This window comes from Cyanistes caeruleus, chromosome 2, assembly GCF_971803275.1.
Source record: "Cyanistes caeruleus chromosome 2, bCyaCae1.hap1.1, whole genome shotgun sequence".
In the NCBI taxonomy this organism is placed as follows: domain Eukaryota; kingdom Metazoa; phylum Chordata; class Aves; order Passeriformes; family Paridae; genus Cyanistes; species Cyanistes caeruleus.
Window position 1 is genome coordinate 113,786,312 of NC_141702.1, and position 13,714 is coordinate 113,800,025.

Sequence of the window (13,714 nt, forward strand, 5' to 3'; positions counted from 1 at the left end):
TGGATAAGAGATGTCCCTCCTCTTCCCCAGGCTGAACAACCCCAACTCTCACCCCCTGTCTTTGTAGGAGAGATGCTCCAGCATGTTGAATTTAATGCAAATTTAAATTTAATATTTTTATTCTCTCACTTTTTGCCAAGCTGATGATAATTAGCTTTCTCTTGTTAAACTCAAAGGATGGAGTCGGTGCTGATACCTAACAGGAGAGCTGCTGCAGAAAAACAATGCGGATTTGTTGTGTTATGTATCTAAATATTGTTATTTGATTATGATGCCTATGTATTCCATTTCTGCTTCATGGAGATGTTCCTTTCCTTTGCTGAGACAGCGCTGCCTGTGTCTCTGCCTTGCTAAGCCTGTCCCTCTAGGTACTTCAGCATGGTGAGATGCTGGGTCCAGGCTTTGTCCCCAGCCCCATGGTACCAGCATGGTGGCAGCCCGACCTTGGTGGCATCTCACCATGGGCAGACTGGCAAGAGAGTGACAGTGACTGCACGCATGGTTTTAACACCTTCTCTTAAACACATATGTATGTACATGTATGTGGCCAAGAAGAAAAACACGTATTAATAAAAACACACAGTGTAACCTTGCTGCCAATGATATCCTGGGGTGTACTGGGAAGAGTGTGACCAGTAGGTCCATGGAGAAGATCTTCCCCCTCTACTTGGCCTTAATAAAGCCACATTCTGGGCTCCTCAGGACAAGAGACAAGGAGCTACTGGAGATGTTACAGCAGGGGTTACAAAGGGATCTGGAGCCTCTCTCTCATGAGGAGAGATTGTGGGAGCTGAGCTTGTTTAGTCTGGAGAAGACTCAGAGGGAATCTCATCAATACAAGTATCTCTGTGCCAAGAGGAGGGTGACAGACTCTTCTCAATGGTTCCCAGTGACAGAACAAGGAGCAATGGCCACAAACTAAAGCACAAGAAGTTCCAGCTTAACATGAAGAACTTCATTCTGAGGGTAGCAGAGCACTGGAACAGGCTGCCCAGGGTGGGCATGGAGTCTCCCTCTCTGGAGATACTCCTAATCCACCTGGATGTGTTCCTGTGTCACCTGCTCTAGGTGACCCTGCCTTGGTGGGGTGGCTGAACTGGGTGATCTTCAGAGGTCCCTTCCAACCCTAACAATTCTGTGCTATATGTAGAAACACATCGATACATGTAGATATAAATGACATATAGATACATAGATAAATAGAAATACATAGCCATCTACCTTATACATAGATATATGTGTATAAAATAAATATGTGCCCTCTCTATAAAATATATCTATAACCCCATGTATAAAAAATTCTATGTATAATGGGGAGATATTTCTATTTCTATTTCTATTTCTATTTCTATTTCTATTTCTATTTCTATTTCTATTTCTATTTCTATTTCTATTTCTATTTCTATTTCTATTTCTATTTCTATTTCTATTTCTATTTCCATTTCCATTTCTGTATATGTGTGTATATATGCACATATGTGCTTATATAAAACAAACTGGTTGTATAACCAAGTGTACCTAGGTGAGGGTTGGCCCTTTTTTGGTTTGTAGCCACACCAGGGGCAGTTCATGTTGGACTTCAGGAAGTTTCTTTGCAGAAGGGGTGATTACACAGTGGAATGAGCTGCCCATGGAGGTGATGGAGTCACTGCCCCTGGAGGTGTTTAAGGAACGACTGGACATGCCCTGGTCTAATTGACACGATGGTGTTTAGTCAAAGGTTGGACTCAATGATCTCAGAATTCTTTTCCAACCTAATTGAAGCTCTGATTCTGTGATATATGTATGTATATGTATATATATGTGTGTGTATATATGTATATATGTGTATATGTATATATATATTATGCATTATAATATTATAATTATATTTATATAATATTATCTAATATATAATAATATATACTATACATGATAATATTATATCTTTATATATATAAAATATATAAGTTTATATATGTGTATATATATATATATATTTATATGTGTGTGTGTGCGCGTGTGTGTGTGTGTGTGTGTATATATGTAGGTATAGGAGCATACGCTCCTTAAATAAATACATATATTTCTCAATTTCTATGGAGAAATTCACATACGACCATCCACAGTATCTACCCCTCTTCCTCCTCCTCTTCCTCCTCCTCCTCTTCCTCCTCCTCCTCTTCCTCCTCCTCTTCCTCCTCCTCTTCCTCCTCCTCCTCCTCCCTCAGCCCTGCAGCGCGGCCGGGCAGACGAACGGCGAGGGGCGTTCTGTCCGTGCGCGGCCGCCGTAGCGCCGCTGGGGCAGGCTGGCGGTCACCACAGCGACACGGCCTAGGCTGGTGGTGGCCTCGCTCGGTCCCGGCGGCGGGCGGGGCGCGGGGAGGTGGCGGGGGACAGCTGGTCCCGGCGGAGATGAGCCATGGCCTCCGTGAAGGTGGCCGTGCGAGTGCGGCCAATGAACCGCAGGTGAGTGAGGGGCCGTCCCGGTCTTCTCCGCTCCGGAGCCGGTGTCGCTCACCAGGGGTGCGAGGAACGCCGTGTCCCGGCTCTGCGGGCTGTGACAGCCGCGGCGGAGGCGGAGCTCTGCCGGGAATTCAGGGGCTCCCGGCGCTCGGCTGAGCCTCTCTGCCCAGCAGGAGCGACTGCTAGGAGCGCTTCTCCTTCCCGGAAAGTTGGGAAGTTGTTCCCGGGTGAAGCGGAGAGGAGCGGGTCTTTGCCCGGGAAGTTCACTTTGTCATGGTCTGAAGCATTGCTTTGGTCCTTCAGTAATGACGGAAAAGTTACTCTGATGAAGATACAAAACTCTCTAAGAGGAGGGACCTGCCAAGGATGTATAGTCAGGCTTCTAAAGCGTGAAAGAAACCTACTTTATCTGGAAACAGCAGCCTTTCCTACCTGCTTGAGAGAGAGAGATTGTTGTCTAGCTCATTTGGAGCCATTATGGTTGAAGGTTATCAGCTTGTGCTCAAAATATGTATCTCTCTCCCTATATATATATATATATAGGTGTATATATATAGATCAGACATAGAGTTAATGGTCTAATTTAAGAACATATTTAAGAACATATGTGGAAACCCATCTGATTTTACTGCCAGTGCTCTTCCTCTTCCCTTGTTCTGAAGTGATGTAGCCAGTTCAAAAGAAAAGTGGCCTAAAGCACAGGCAGCCCATCAGACTCCCACTGTTCCTCTCACTTGATCTGATTCAGGTGTTTAAAACACACAATTTGCCACATTCTGAAACCTGCTCAATATCTTGTTGTTTTCAGTAAGGGAGTGACAAATCTTAGAGCTGATGAAGGTAGGAAAGGGAAAATATTGCAGGTTGGTTTTGAATAAATTAGGTGGATGGAGCTGTGTGGTTGGAGGTCTGGGTTGGTGAATAATCTTGTCACACCCACTTGTTTCCCCCTGCCCTCTCCCTCAAGTAGTTCGTAAAAAAATTTAAAATTATTCTATATATACACTCCACTTTTCCTTTAAGAATATCTGGCAACAGTTAGCATAGGTCTTCAGGGTATTAATAAGACTTATTATGTGCAATGTTTTGGTAGCATGGAGAAGTTTTGCAGGATTGTAGGTATGATCTGCCAAGAGACAAAAGAGACACAGAAATGGAAAGCACATGGCAGAAGAGAAGACTGGTGGTTGTGACAGGCAGTGGTAACACAGTGACCTGTGAGTGGATGTTTGCAAGTATTGCAGTAAAGGAACATCAGACAAAGACTCTGGACCTGGTGTCTCTATTGTGGGATGATAACTTGGATGGGGCTGGATCTGAACATACCAAGAAACTGACGAAAATGGTTTGTGATACAATGGAAAGGGACAAACCTAAGAACAGGGCAGACAGAGGCCTGGTGTGGTCCAAGGGGCAAGCTGAGAAAATGGTCTTTGTCACAGATGTGTGGCAACACACAGGCTTTCTCTGAAAACTGATGTCTGACCGTGCAAACTGTGAAGAGCCTGCCAGTTTAAGTTCCTAAAACCTTGGAGTTTATGGGATGATGTTAGAAATTTATGAAACATTACAAGGAAGCTGGATTTAGTGCCCTGGAATGTTGCTTTTAAGTACTGATTTTTTCCAGAGGCACAGTTGGTGTTTGGTGTGGAACCCAGCACTGGGGTCACTGGTGTTCCTTCTCTATCTGTCACTGCTGGACTCATGCTGTGTTTTGTAAAACTGAGCTCCTAAGCCTAAGAGGATCCAATAGCTTTTCCTGTTGCAATAGGAAAGGCATGGTGAACTGTACGCTAGGAGCAGTAATCATGTTTTTCTGAGTGGTTTCTCAGAATTGTTGGAGTTGGAATTGGTCCCTGGAGATCATCTGTTCTAGCCCTCCTGCCAAGGCAGGGGCACCTTGGCAAGTGTTCCCTTGCATGTGTCTTCTCTCAGCTGTGCTCCCTTTGCCTTTTTGGGTCCCTGGAGGATTTTACAGAGGAAGAGCCTTTCTGCCCATTCAGAGGAACTTTACAACCAGGTGTTCATTCTTCAGCACTTAATTTCAAAATCCTTAACATGATACTGTATGTATGTATGGAGTTAAATTTAATTTAGTTAAGTTTGCTTTGGTTTGTTTGAAGTTTAATAATATAATGCAGCTTATTTCATGAGTCATTTTTAATTAGAGAAGACACAGGTGATGAATGGGTATAGGAAGACTCATTATGGAGCAGTTGCACAGTGTGGTGTCACAGCACTACTAATTGTGTAATAAGTCATGAACATGGATTTTGGAATGAAACATGATGGGGAGAGGGTTGTTTAAGGATTACTTACTGTTGCATTGCTTAGCTAACAATTTTATTTTTTTTTAATTCTTCTGTGGTTTATTTTTAGTCTTCATTTTCTCTGACTTGACCTGGAAAAAATTCAGTGGCAGTGTTAAAGTCCTTAACCATTCTTCTTGGAGTAACATCCCAAATTGTGATACACAGATGTTACATAGAAATATTTTGACTCTATCTCTGCATAATGTAATAAATGTATGTCTAATGGCTTTGCAGTTACTGCTTTGAAACCAGTTGTAGCATGAGCTTAGAAAGTTCAGTTACTTGGTGGGTCTCCATCTGTCATTTGGTTTCCCTCATTCAACACTGAATTGCCATGACAGCCTTTAAGTCTATGCTTATAGCTGTAAGTTTCTCTAAAGGCAGCAAAAAACCTGCCAGCTGGCTGAAGCCTTGGTTTTTGTCATCAGATAGAAATTGGCAGGGAAGTGGGCTTGGGTGTTTGATGTATTTTGCTTTGGCAAGGTAATGGATTTGGACACCATGATTTCTAAGGTTCATTTTCCAGCACAGTCGCTAGAAACATTCTGGAGATGGGATTCTTGAGAAGTGTCATCAGATTTGAGCCACTGTTTGCTCACATTCTGAACAGGTGACTTTGGGTGACTGGTTACTAGTCACTGTCTTCTGCATAGTGTGGTATCTGGGATTCTGATAAGCCCCACCTAATTCTGGCTTTCTGTTTGTATTATGCATAGCATCTGCACAGTTCAAATAAATGCACCACTTAATGTTCTTCTGTTCAAAGTCTTTAAAGAAGAAAGAGTGAGTAGTATTTTCTTACTTCCATTTCATGTCATGTTTTTAGTTTACATAAAGTAAATGGCTCTCAATTTCTTACACTTAATAGCTCTGTTCTGTTTGGCTTTTAACTCATGAAGTAACAGAGGGATGCCACCTTTTTCGGATTTTTAACCCTTTTCATCTGTTTCTTGTATTTGCATAAACTAATTATTATATGTAACTGGCTGAACAAACTAAACATACTGTCCTTACCTGCAGAGATGGACAGGGGTCTGCACTCAGATGTTCAAAGATGCACATGGGGCTGCACTGCAGTAAATTCCTCTCTGTGCTTCCCTAGTGCTCTCAGCATTTTTAGATACTCATTTAAATGAGTTGCCTAGACTTTTTCATGGCTCTTATTACTTCCAGTGTAATGAAATAGAAATTCTAATTTGATTTCATGTTTAAATGATCAGAGTTTTTTCTCCTGCATGCACAGACTCCTTGGATTTGCTCTCCAAATAGAAGTGACCAATGGGGATGGCAGAAGAGCCTGCCAGACACAGTAGTGCTCTATTTGGTTATGCAGCCATTCACAATTATAGCATGAAGATTAAAAGCTTTTCTATTTGATAGTGGGGAGACAGAGAAAGTATGTTCTATTGCTTAGAGACAGCTTTTGTGTGACTCTGGGATTTGTTTGGGATAAGATCTGATACTTTAATCCACAAATACAGTCTGTGTGATTATTCATTAGGTGTAAGGTTGTCCCTCTTGGATAACTTCTTGGTTATGCCTGTAAGTCTAAGCAACTCCTCTGCATGTAGAGCTGCAGGCAGAGTACCGTGGGAAATTTACGACCAGTGTCTTATCTTTAAAAATATCTGCTTGCACAATCCAGGCTGTAGTATCAATAGCAGACTTTTCAACAGTTCAAGTTAATAGAACAATGCAAAGACAGAGATATAAAGGAAGCTGTTTTGTTTTACAAGGAACTTATGACTGGAGTGTTTTTGTAGCAGGAAAAAGAAATAAACAGGCAAACAGTGAAGAGCCAGCTGAATTCTTAATTTCCATTCTAAATGTTTACAAGTGATTTAGGTAGGAACTTACTGGGAGTATGAAATTTATAATTAAATATCCACGCTTTAGAATTGAGAATAGAAGCAAAAAACATGCATGGAAAATGTGTTATAAGATTGTCAATGCAGGGAAGAGGAAATGAATTGGTGTCTCATAAATTACAAGTTTAAAGTATGAGTTACTGTGTATTTTTCATTTTCAAGTTACTGCATAGATTTTTAATTTTCATGAGCTTATAAAGAGAGAGTGTTTTGACAAAATGTGTATAACATCATTGTATCACAGGTGGAATGAGGAAGGATGGAGTGATTAGAAGGAAGGACACTCATAGCTGAGTATCATATCTGTCTCTGAAGTACATGGGGAAATTTTTACTGCATCTGTTTCCTAACACTGATTGCTGGTTGTTGCTCTTAAGAGGTGTCCAGAGTGATCTCAGATACATAAGTCAGAGCTTAAACATGGCCAAATGTTGCAATACTGTCACTTTCCGAACTACTGTACCAATGAGGATAAGCCATTTATCTGCAAGCTGAGTTTGTTTTTTCCTCTGGTAACTGTTGGAACTTTCAGTTTAAAAGTGGTGCTTGTAATTTGATTTATAATCATGAACAATTTCTCTACTATAAAAAGAAGTTGAAAGATCCTTGAGCATATGGTGAGGCTCTGGTGTGCTTGGGGTGAATGTGTATCTGTCTTGCATCCATCTTTTTATGCGGTTGAGTTTGAATCCAGGAAAAATTTACTTTGATGCTGAGTTGGCAAGATGAACTAACTGTTCTGAATGTGGCTTTTTTACCTTGCAATATATTGTGTTCAGAACCTTGAACATATTTAATAACCTCTGGCAGATTTTTCCTTTTTTTCAAAGTAAATACATTTCTCTACCTGTAAGCAAGCTATACATATTTGTACATGTAAGTCCCTTCATCAGTGTGCTGCTTCTGTTGTTAGGACTGGACCAGTGCGTAACGGTGTAGACTGATCCAAGTTCCTGGATCATGATACTAAGAGCACTTGAAGTCTGAAAGAAAAAGTGTTCTTAATTGTATATGATATATCAAGAAATGCTTTTACTTTCTATCTCTCACCTCTTCAAAAGGAACGAACTGTAGGAAGATTTCTATTCTACAGTATGGTCATGAATCTTCTTAGGATAGGTTCTCTGCTACAGGGAGGAGCAGAGGAGTGAACATCAGCCTGACAACATCGTCATCTCTCCTTAATAATCACTACCTAGTACTTGTTCAGTTGTGGATTACAAAGTGGGGAATCTGATCTGTGTTTTACCCTATAGTTGAAATGACATGATTTTTGTGTGGCCACATGTTCAAGATGTAAAACTTGAGACAGACCATTAGAAAAATTAGGAAGGGCTGGAGAACCTACTGATGAAGCAACTGAAGTAGAAGCAACAACTTGATCACAGCAGAGCATTGACTTGAAGGACTAGAAAATAAAATTAAAAAGCCTAGTGGTCTTACAGAAAAGTCTTGGTTGTCATGTATAAGAGCTGTCAGAAATCTTATAGTCAATCCATTTTAAGGCCCTTTTTTTTGGTGTAAGACTAGTAAATAGTGGTAGATTAATAATTCAGGTCTGTTTATGTAGGAATGGAAGAAACAGTTGGGAAGTGAGGAAAAAAACCACCCAAGTTATTTTACTCAGGAGTTTAAGGAGAGCATTGCAAGTGTAAAGCAGAACAGTTGCTCTTCTGAAGAACATAAATTGAAGGTGGTCTAGCCATGTGTTTGGTAAAGGGTGGTAAAACACAGTACTGGACAGCTGGGTTAAGGAGCAGGGTCTGAGGAGAGTGTCCTTTTCTAAAATAAGAAGTTCAAATCAAATAAAGAAGCCATCAGCAAGGATGAGAGTTGGCTGGGAATTTGGATGCTACAGGTCAGGATATTCTAGAGAAACTTGTTGGACTCTCCTTAGGCTTTTCCACAATAGCAAATGTCAGTAGTGCTCAAGGGAGCTGGAACTTAGGGGTCAGGGAAACTTAGGGAGCTGAAACTTAGAGGCTTAGCACTAGAGAATGTCAGCACTCTATGGTGTTTGTTTCTCTACAGTTTCTCACCTGTGCTGAAGTACATAGTCTTTGAATGTTAATGACTTGTTTTCCTCTTTTTTCTGTGTCTTTTCTCTTGGTGGTTATTTTTTTAAGTTTTTCTGCTTAGAAGCAATGGATTTGAACTTAAGGAGTGTGCTGCACTCTCAGTGTAATCCTTGTTTGCAAATACATTCCAGAGCCAAACACTGAAGCTGTGGTTGGTGCTTCCTCCAGCAAGCCCCTGTGTTAATATCTCAAAATCCTGTTTCTTTCTCAAAATCCTTTTCAAAATCTTTCATCTTGAACCTTATTATCTGAATTACATTGGAAAAGATCAACAAAAATGATGTGAGTCCTTGATTCAAAGACTATCAAGCTATATGTGCACTCTGTGTGTTATGACTACCAGAGTAGGTTAGGAGATGCAAATCTAGACATGTTTTCAGGGCTTAAATGCTAAAAAGATAAATTAAATTCTTAGTTATGGCTCCTTCTTAATATCTGCAAAGTAGTGGAATGAAGCTAATAATGGATCAGCTTAAATAGTATCTAAGGAATTACTGCTGGTGAGATAGTGCAGGTTGTGTAAGAATCTCCTGCGGGGAATGAAAGCTCAGGCAGCTGGATAGAGCTAATACTTTTTAAGAAAGTAATTAGAGGAAATCTTACTTCAATGGCAAGGTGAGACTAGACCTAGGTTGACTGTTAAGTAGCTCCTGTGCTTGCTATTCTATCTCAGACCTCCTCTTCAGTGGATTTTGCACAGCTTTATACGCAGAAGTGAGAATAAATGGGGTATGCAGTCTTTAAAATTGGATCTTGCTCTTTTCATGTATCTAAGAAGATGGATCAGGAGGGAGAGTCCCCAGGGGCAGAGCTTTATCCTTATGTTGGTGAGCAGTAGACCTGGAGTGGACTTGTCTGCTGCAGAAGAAGCTCCAGTGAGTTTCAGCCAAGTACTGGATTCCCACTAACTGAAGAGTTAATAGCTGGGAGTGATTGTTAATTTTCCATAAACCATCAGAAGTCAGGATGGCCCACTTACAGCCTCTGCTTACATGTGCTTTTTTTCCTGTCCTCTTTTGTGCTTTAATGCAAATACTTGGAAAGTTTTTCAAGCGTGTAGATTTGTCACAATCATTACCTTGTTTTGTCTGTCTCCCTGTATAGCACAGTGCCAGCAGGGCTGGAGCACAGTGGCAGCATGGATGAACACATGTGGGGCAGCCTGTTTAGACTGGCCTCATTTACAGCTTGCAATCCCCAAAACTTACTAGTCTTAAGCATTTTGAACTTAAAAGTCTAGTTTTAGAATAGTGTTTTCCAAGTCCTTTATTTTAGTATTATCAAACATGTTGCCAGGTTGCCTATGCGTGTTACATCACTGAAATGATAAACAAAAAAATCCTTTTAACTTCTGCTTTTTATTGACAATTCCCTGAGACCAGAAGAAAAAAAGGTAAGTCTCTCTGAATTGTATCTTTCCTGATAAATTGAAGTGAGAGATGAGTCTGTTTGTTTTTCAGGCTTTGTTTATTTGAAATTAAGACTAGTTATGAAATAAATGGGATTAGAACTCAGCTCATCTAACCTAACTGAGCCCTTGGACTTGAAGACTCTTAGAAGTCTGAGTGTCTGAAAGGCAGGTATTGTTGGTGAGAACAGCTGATTGAAGAGCAAAGTACTCTATTTTGCAGAGACTATGAGTACAAAGCCAGGGTTATTTACTGAGTGAGGGTTTTTCAGAGTTATTTAACAGAAAGAGTGCATAGATGGCACTCAGCATCTTTATTGCTGATGGGCTGAAGTTCTTATTGTTGAAGAGTCAGACACTTCAAATATTAGTTTTATGAAGACTCTTCTCCAAAGAGTTTGTATTGTAAATACAAAGCAATAGTGAGATGCAGAAACTTGGAGTACACCCATAATTCTTCTGTATACTTACACATTGGAAAGATATTTGTGCTCAGATAACAGAACTCATTTGTTGTTCAGTCCAGATGTTTCTTTGTGTCTCAGAAAAGGAAAAAAAATGACAGAAGAAAAGCCTTATGGATTACTTGAGGAGCTAAAAGGGCCATGAAGTCAGGCACAATTTTTTCCCTGAGTTTCTAATTTAAGGACTTCCTACCCCAAAAGACGAGGGCACTGCAGGGAAACTGAATTTCTGAATCATGTTTTACTCTACACAAGAGGTTAAGACAGTAATATCTTTGACTTGGGGTAGTAGGGATAAAAGAACAAATTGGAAGAAACAAGATATTAAAAACAAGTACACAAAGTATCACATGGACTGAAATCCAGGAGTCCTAGATAACCTTCGTAGTGGTATAATAGTTACAAGAGAATTCCCGAATGTCATTCACATCAAACAGTTTTTTTTGAGATTATATTTTATGTTGCTTTTGCCAAAGATAGGCTTTTGCTACATTTTCTTAAAGGCTTCTATCAGAAATGTGTAAGAGGAGGATTCACATGTGGCTATCTTAAACTTTAGCTGTGTAGGAGTAGTTCCCGCTGGTAAGACCATTACTGAACCTGGTCAGTGTGCAGGCAAAGCAGGAAAGTTACTGTTGAGGTAGTCTTCTAATTAAAGATTAAACCTTTTCCAGGTTATTGGGAGATTATTGATCATGGTGTGTGTAGATACAATAACATTAAGTTAGCTATTGTGTATGATTTAAAAATTTGCATATGTGGCCACTTACCAGTTGTGATCTGAGTTCTTGGGAGGTGGAGCTACCTAAAATATTATTAAAAAAAATTTAAAATCCAGGTCAGATACATGATTTAATATAGTGATCAATCTGTGTTACTGTGAGTGTGCATGGTTTTCCCAAGAACACTGGATATCATTTGAGAGAAGACAACACAAGGACACCTGTATGTTCATATTTTAGGAGCCTTACTGCAGTATATTAAATTGCTGACTTTCAGTGCTGATGTTAAAATTTATACCTATGGCTAAAATCGTTTAATCTAGGCTGTCCTTCATACAAGAACCAATACGTGTGTACTAGAATAGACTTAGAGATCATTTCTGTTTCATGACATATACAAGATTTCCCTTGTGTCCGCATTCTCTGTCACTGGATTTATTGTTCTGGTTTCAGCTGCACAGTGGAGAAAGTCCTGAGACTAGCAGACTCTTTTAATTCTTTTCAAAGTTAACCTTTTTTTTTATTATTATTATTTTTTTTTTTTAAGCCAGTAGAAGGGAATGGGGGTACCATCATGAATCTGTCCCAGCAAATTATGAAGATTCTGTTGATCAGAAAACCCTGTGCCCATACAAAACTTGATTTAGGATAAAATTCTCTTTTAAAGTACCAAATAGGTACAGAGTTTCTGTTTCTTACTGAGACAAATGCAATCTGATCATTAGAAAGCTGTTTATTTTAATTTCAATCCCCAGGAGATTCTTCTTCTGTTTTCTTGTCTGTCTGAAAGTGAGGTGAAGCTCAAGAAGCTGGCACAGCTCATCTGTCAGCCAGCCTGGGCTCATTTAGGGCTTTTGAATCTGTTTGGTAATGTCAGCTGGGTTTGACAGCATAGTAGAGGTCTTGAAGATAATGAAGATGTGCTGTCAAAGAAACTGGGCAGCTGTCAAGGAGCCTCCAGAGCTCTCCTGAGCAAGAGCGAAGCTGCCACCCTTATCAGCTGTCACTGGATGCCTGAGGACTCCTTTCAAATTGAGTCTGAAGGACTTGTGACTGCAGTTGTGCTGCTTGATGCACAATGTATAGGTGTTATCTTTAACATGTTCGTGTAAAGATGGCTTCAACCATTTAATTATGGCCTTGTAGCCATATCAGTCAACACCATGGCGTCACTTGGAGATCAGCATTCAGAGAGATTCATTCACCTTTTTTCTCTCATGGTCTCAGGGTGCTTAGGATATGCTGTGCTACTGCTCTGCTGTGGAGACAGCTGTGGTTTTCATGCAGTGTAATCATGTAGTACCAGTAACCCAAACCACAGTGGATTTCCAGAATGGTGTGACTAGGTCAGATTGCTTGATTTGTTCTGGTTTTAGGTCTCAGCCACCATGACATTCAAAGTACTTGTTATTGATGTTTATGGGAAAAAAACCCACAAAAAGTGATGAAGATATTTTATTTACAGACTACCAGTTTTTAACTGTGCCGAGATACTGAATTGCATTTTTAAAAAGTGTATTTTCTACTGAATTATTTGGTAAGCATTGAAGATGTTAAAAAAAACCAAAACAAAAACCTCTGACAGGAAAGAAAAATTGTGTGATACTTTGTATTGCAACAACTTTGCTTTTCTTGTAGTTACAGAAAGTAAAGAAGAATTTCTTGTGTAGGAGGGTTTTTGCTTGGTTTTTAAAAGCATAAAGCTGAATCTGTGTTCCTCTCTTGAGTTACTGCTGACAAAGGAAAGTCCTCTTGGTCTGTGTAATTTGATGGGACATCAGGGCAAATACACAGTTACTGTACTATCGAGGTACCAGAAAATGAAAGGTTCTTTGTGTGCCACACTTTGTGCTTATTTTTCAGTTAAATTTACCTTGAATGCTCTTGGTTATGAAGCAAATCCTATGCTTTCACTTTGTGATCCCGGAAATAGACCTTGGTAGTGAACAAGAAGAGTGATAAAGAAGGAAATAACTAACATTGTGCCTAAAATGCAAACATAAGAAGTAGAAGGAACTTTGCTGAAAAGAAAAGCCATTGAGCATGAGTTGTTTTTATGAACTTTCAGACTGTGTTTTTGGGTAGCTGAAAAACAAAATCACACATCTGCTTTTCAGTATAAACCTCTTCCTGTAATTTCTACAGTCAAATGTATTTCCAAGAGTGTATTTTACAGGCCACCCATTTCAACAGGTGCTCTGCAGGCAGTTCAGGTAGTGGCTGTATCCTTGGCTGTGCAGCCTTGCAGGTTTGCTGAAGTGATCTTTTTAAATGCTCTTTAGGAAAACTAGCACTTTCTGTCCTGTGCTTTTAGGTTTTTCCCTACCACCCCATGGATGAAATGCATTTAATTCTTTCTGTTGTCTTTTGAGGCATTTTTGACAGGTCATCACAAACATTCCCATAAAGGAAATCAT

The 13,714-nt window shown here is 40.0% G+C and overlaps 1 protein-coding gene across 7 annotated transcripts in view; it reads left to right on the forward strand.

Annotated features, from left to right (window-relative positions):
- The first annotated feature begins 2,209 nt into the window (after positions 1-2,209).
- KIF16B (kinesin family member 16B) overlaps positions 2,210-13,714 on the forward strand; it is a 137,274-nt gene continuing 125,769 nt past the window's right edge. For all 7 annotated transcript variants that reach the window (XR_015283870.1, XR_015283871.1, XR_002862997.2 and 4 more), the window contains exon 1: positions 2,210-2,448. Coding sequence is in view for 4 of the 7 variants with exons in the window: in XM_023923188.2 (XP_023778956.2) it covers positions 2,402-2,448 (47 nt within the window). In the remaining 3 variants the exon portion in view is untranslated. The remainder of the gene's footprint in view (positions 2,449-13,714) is intronic.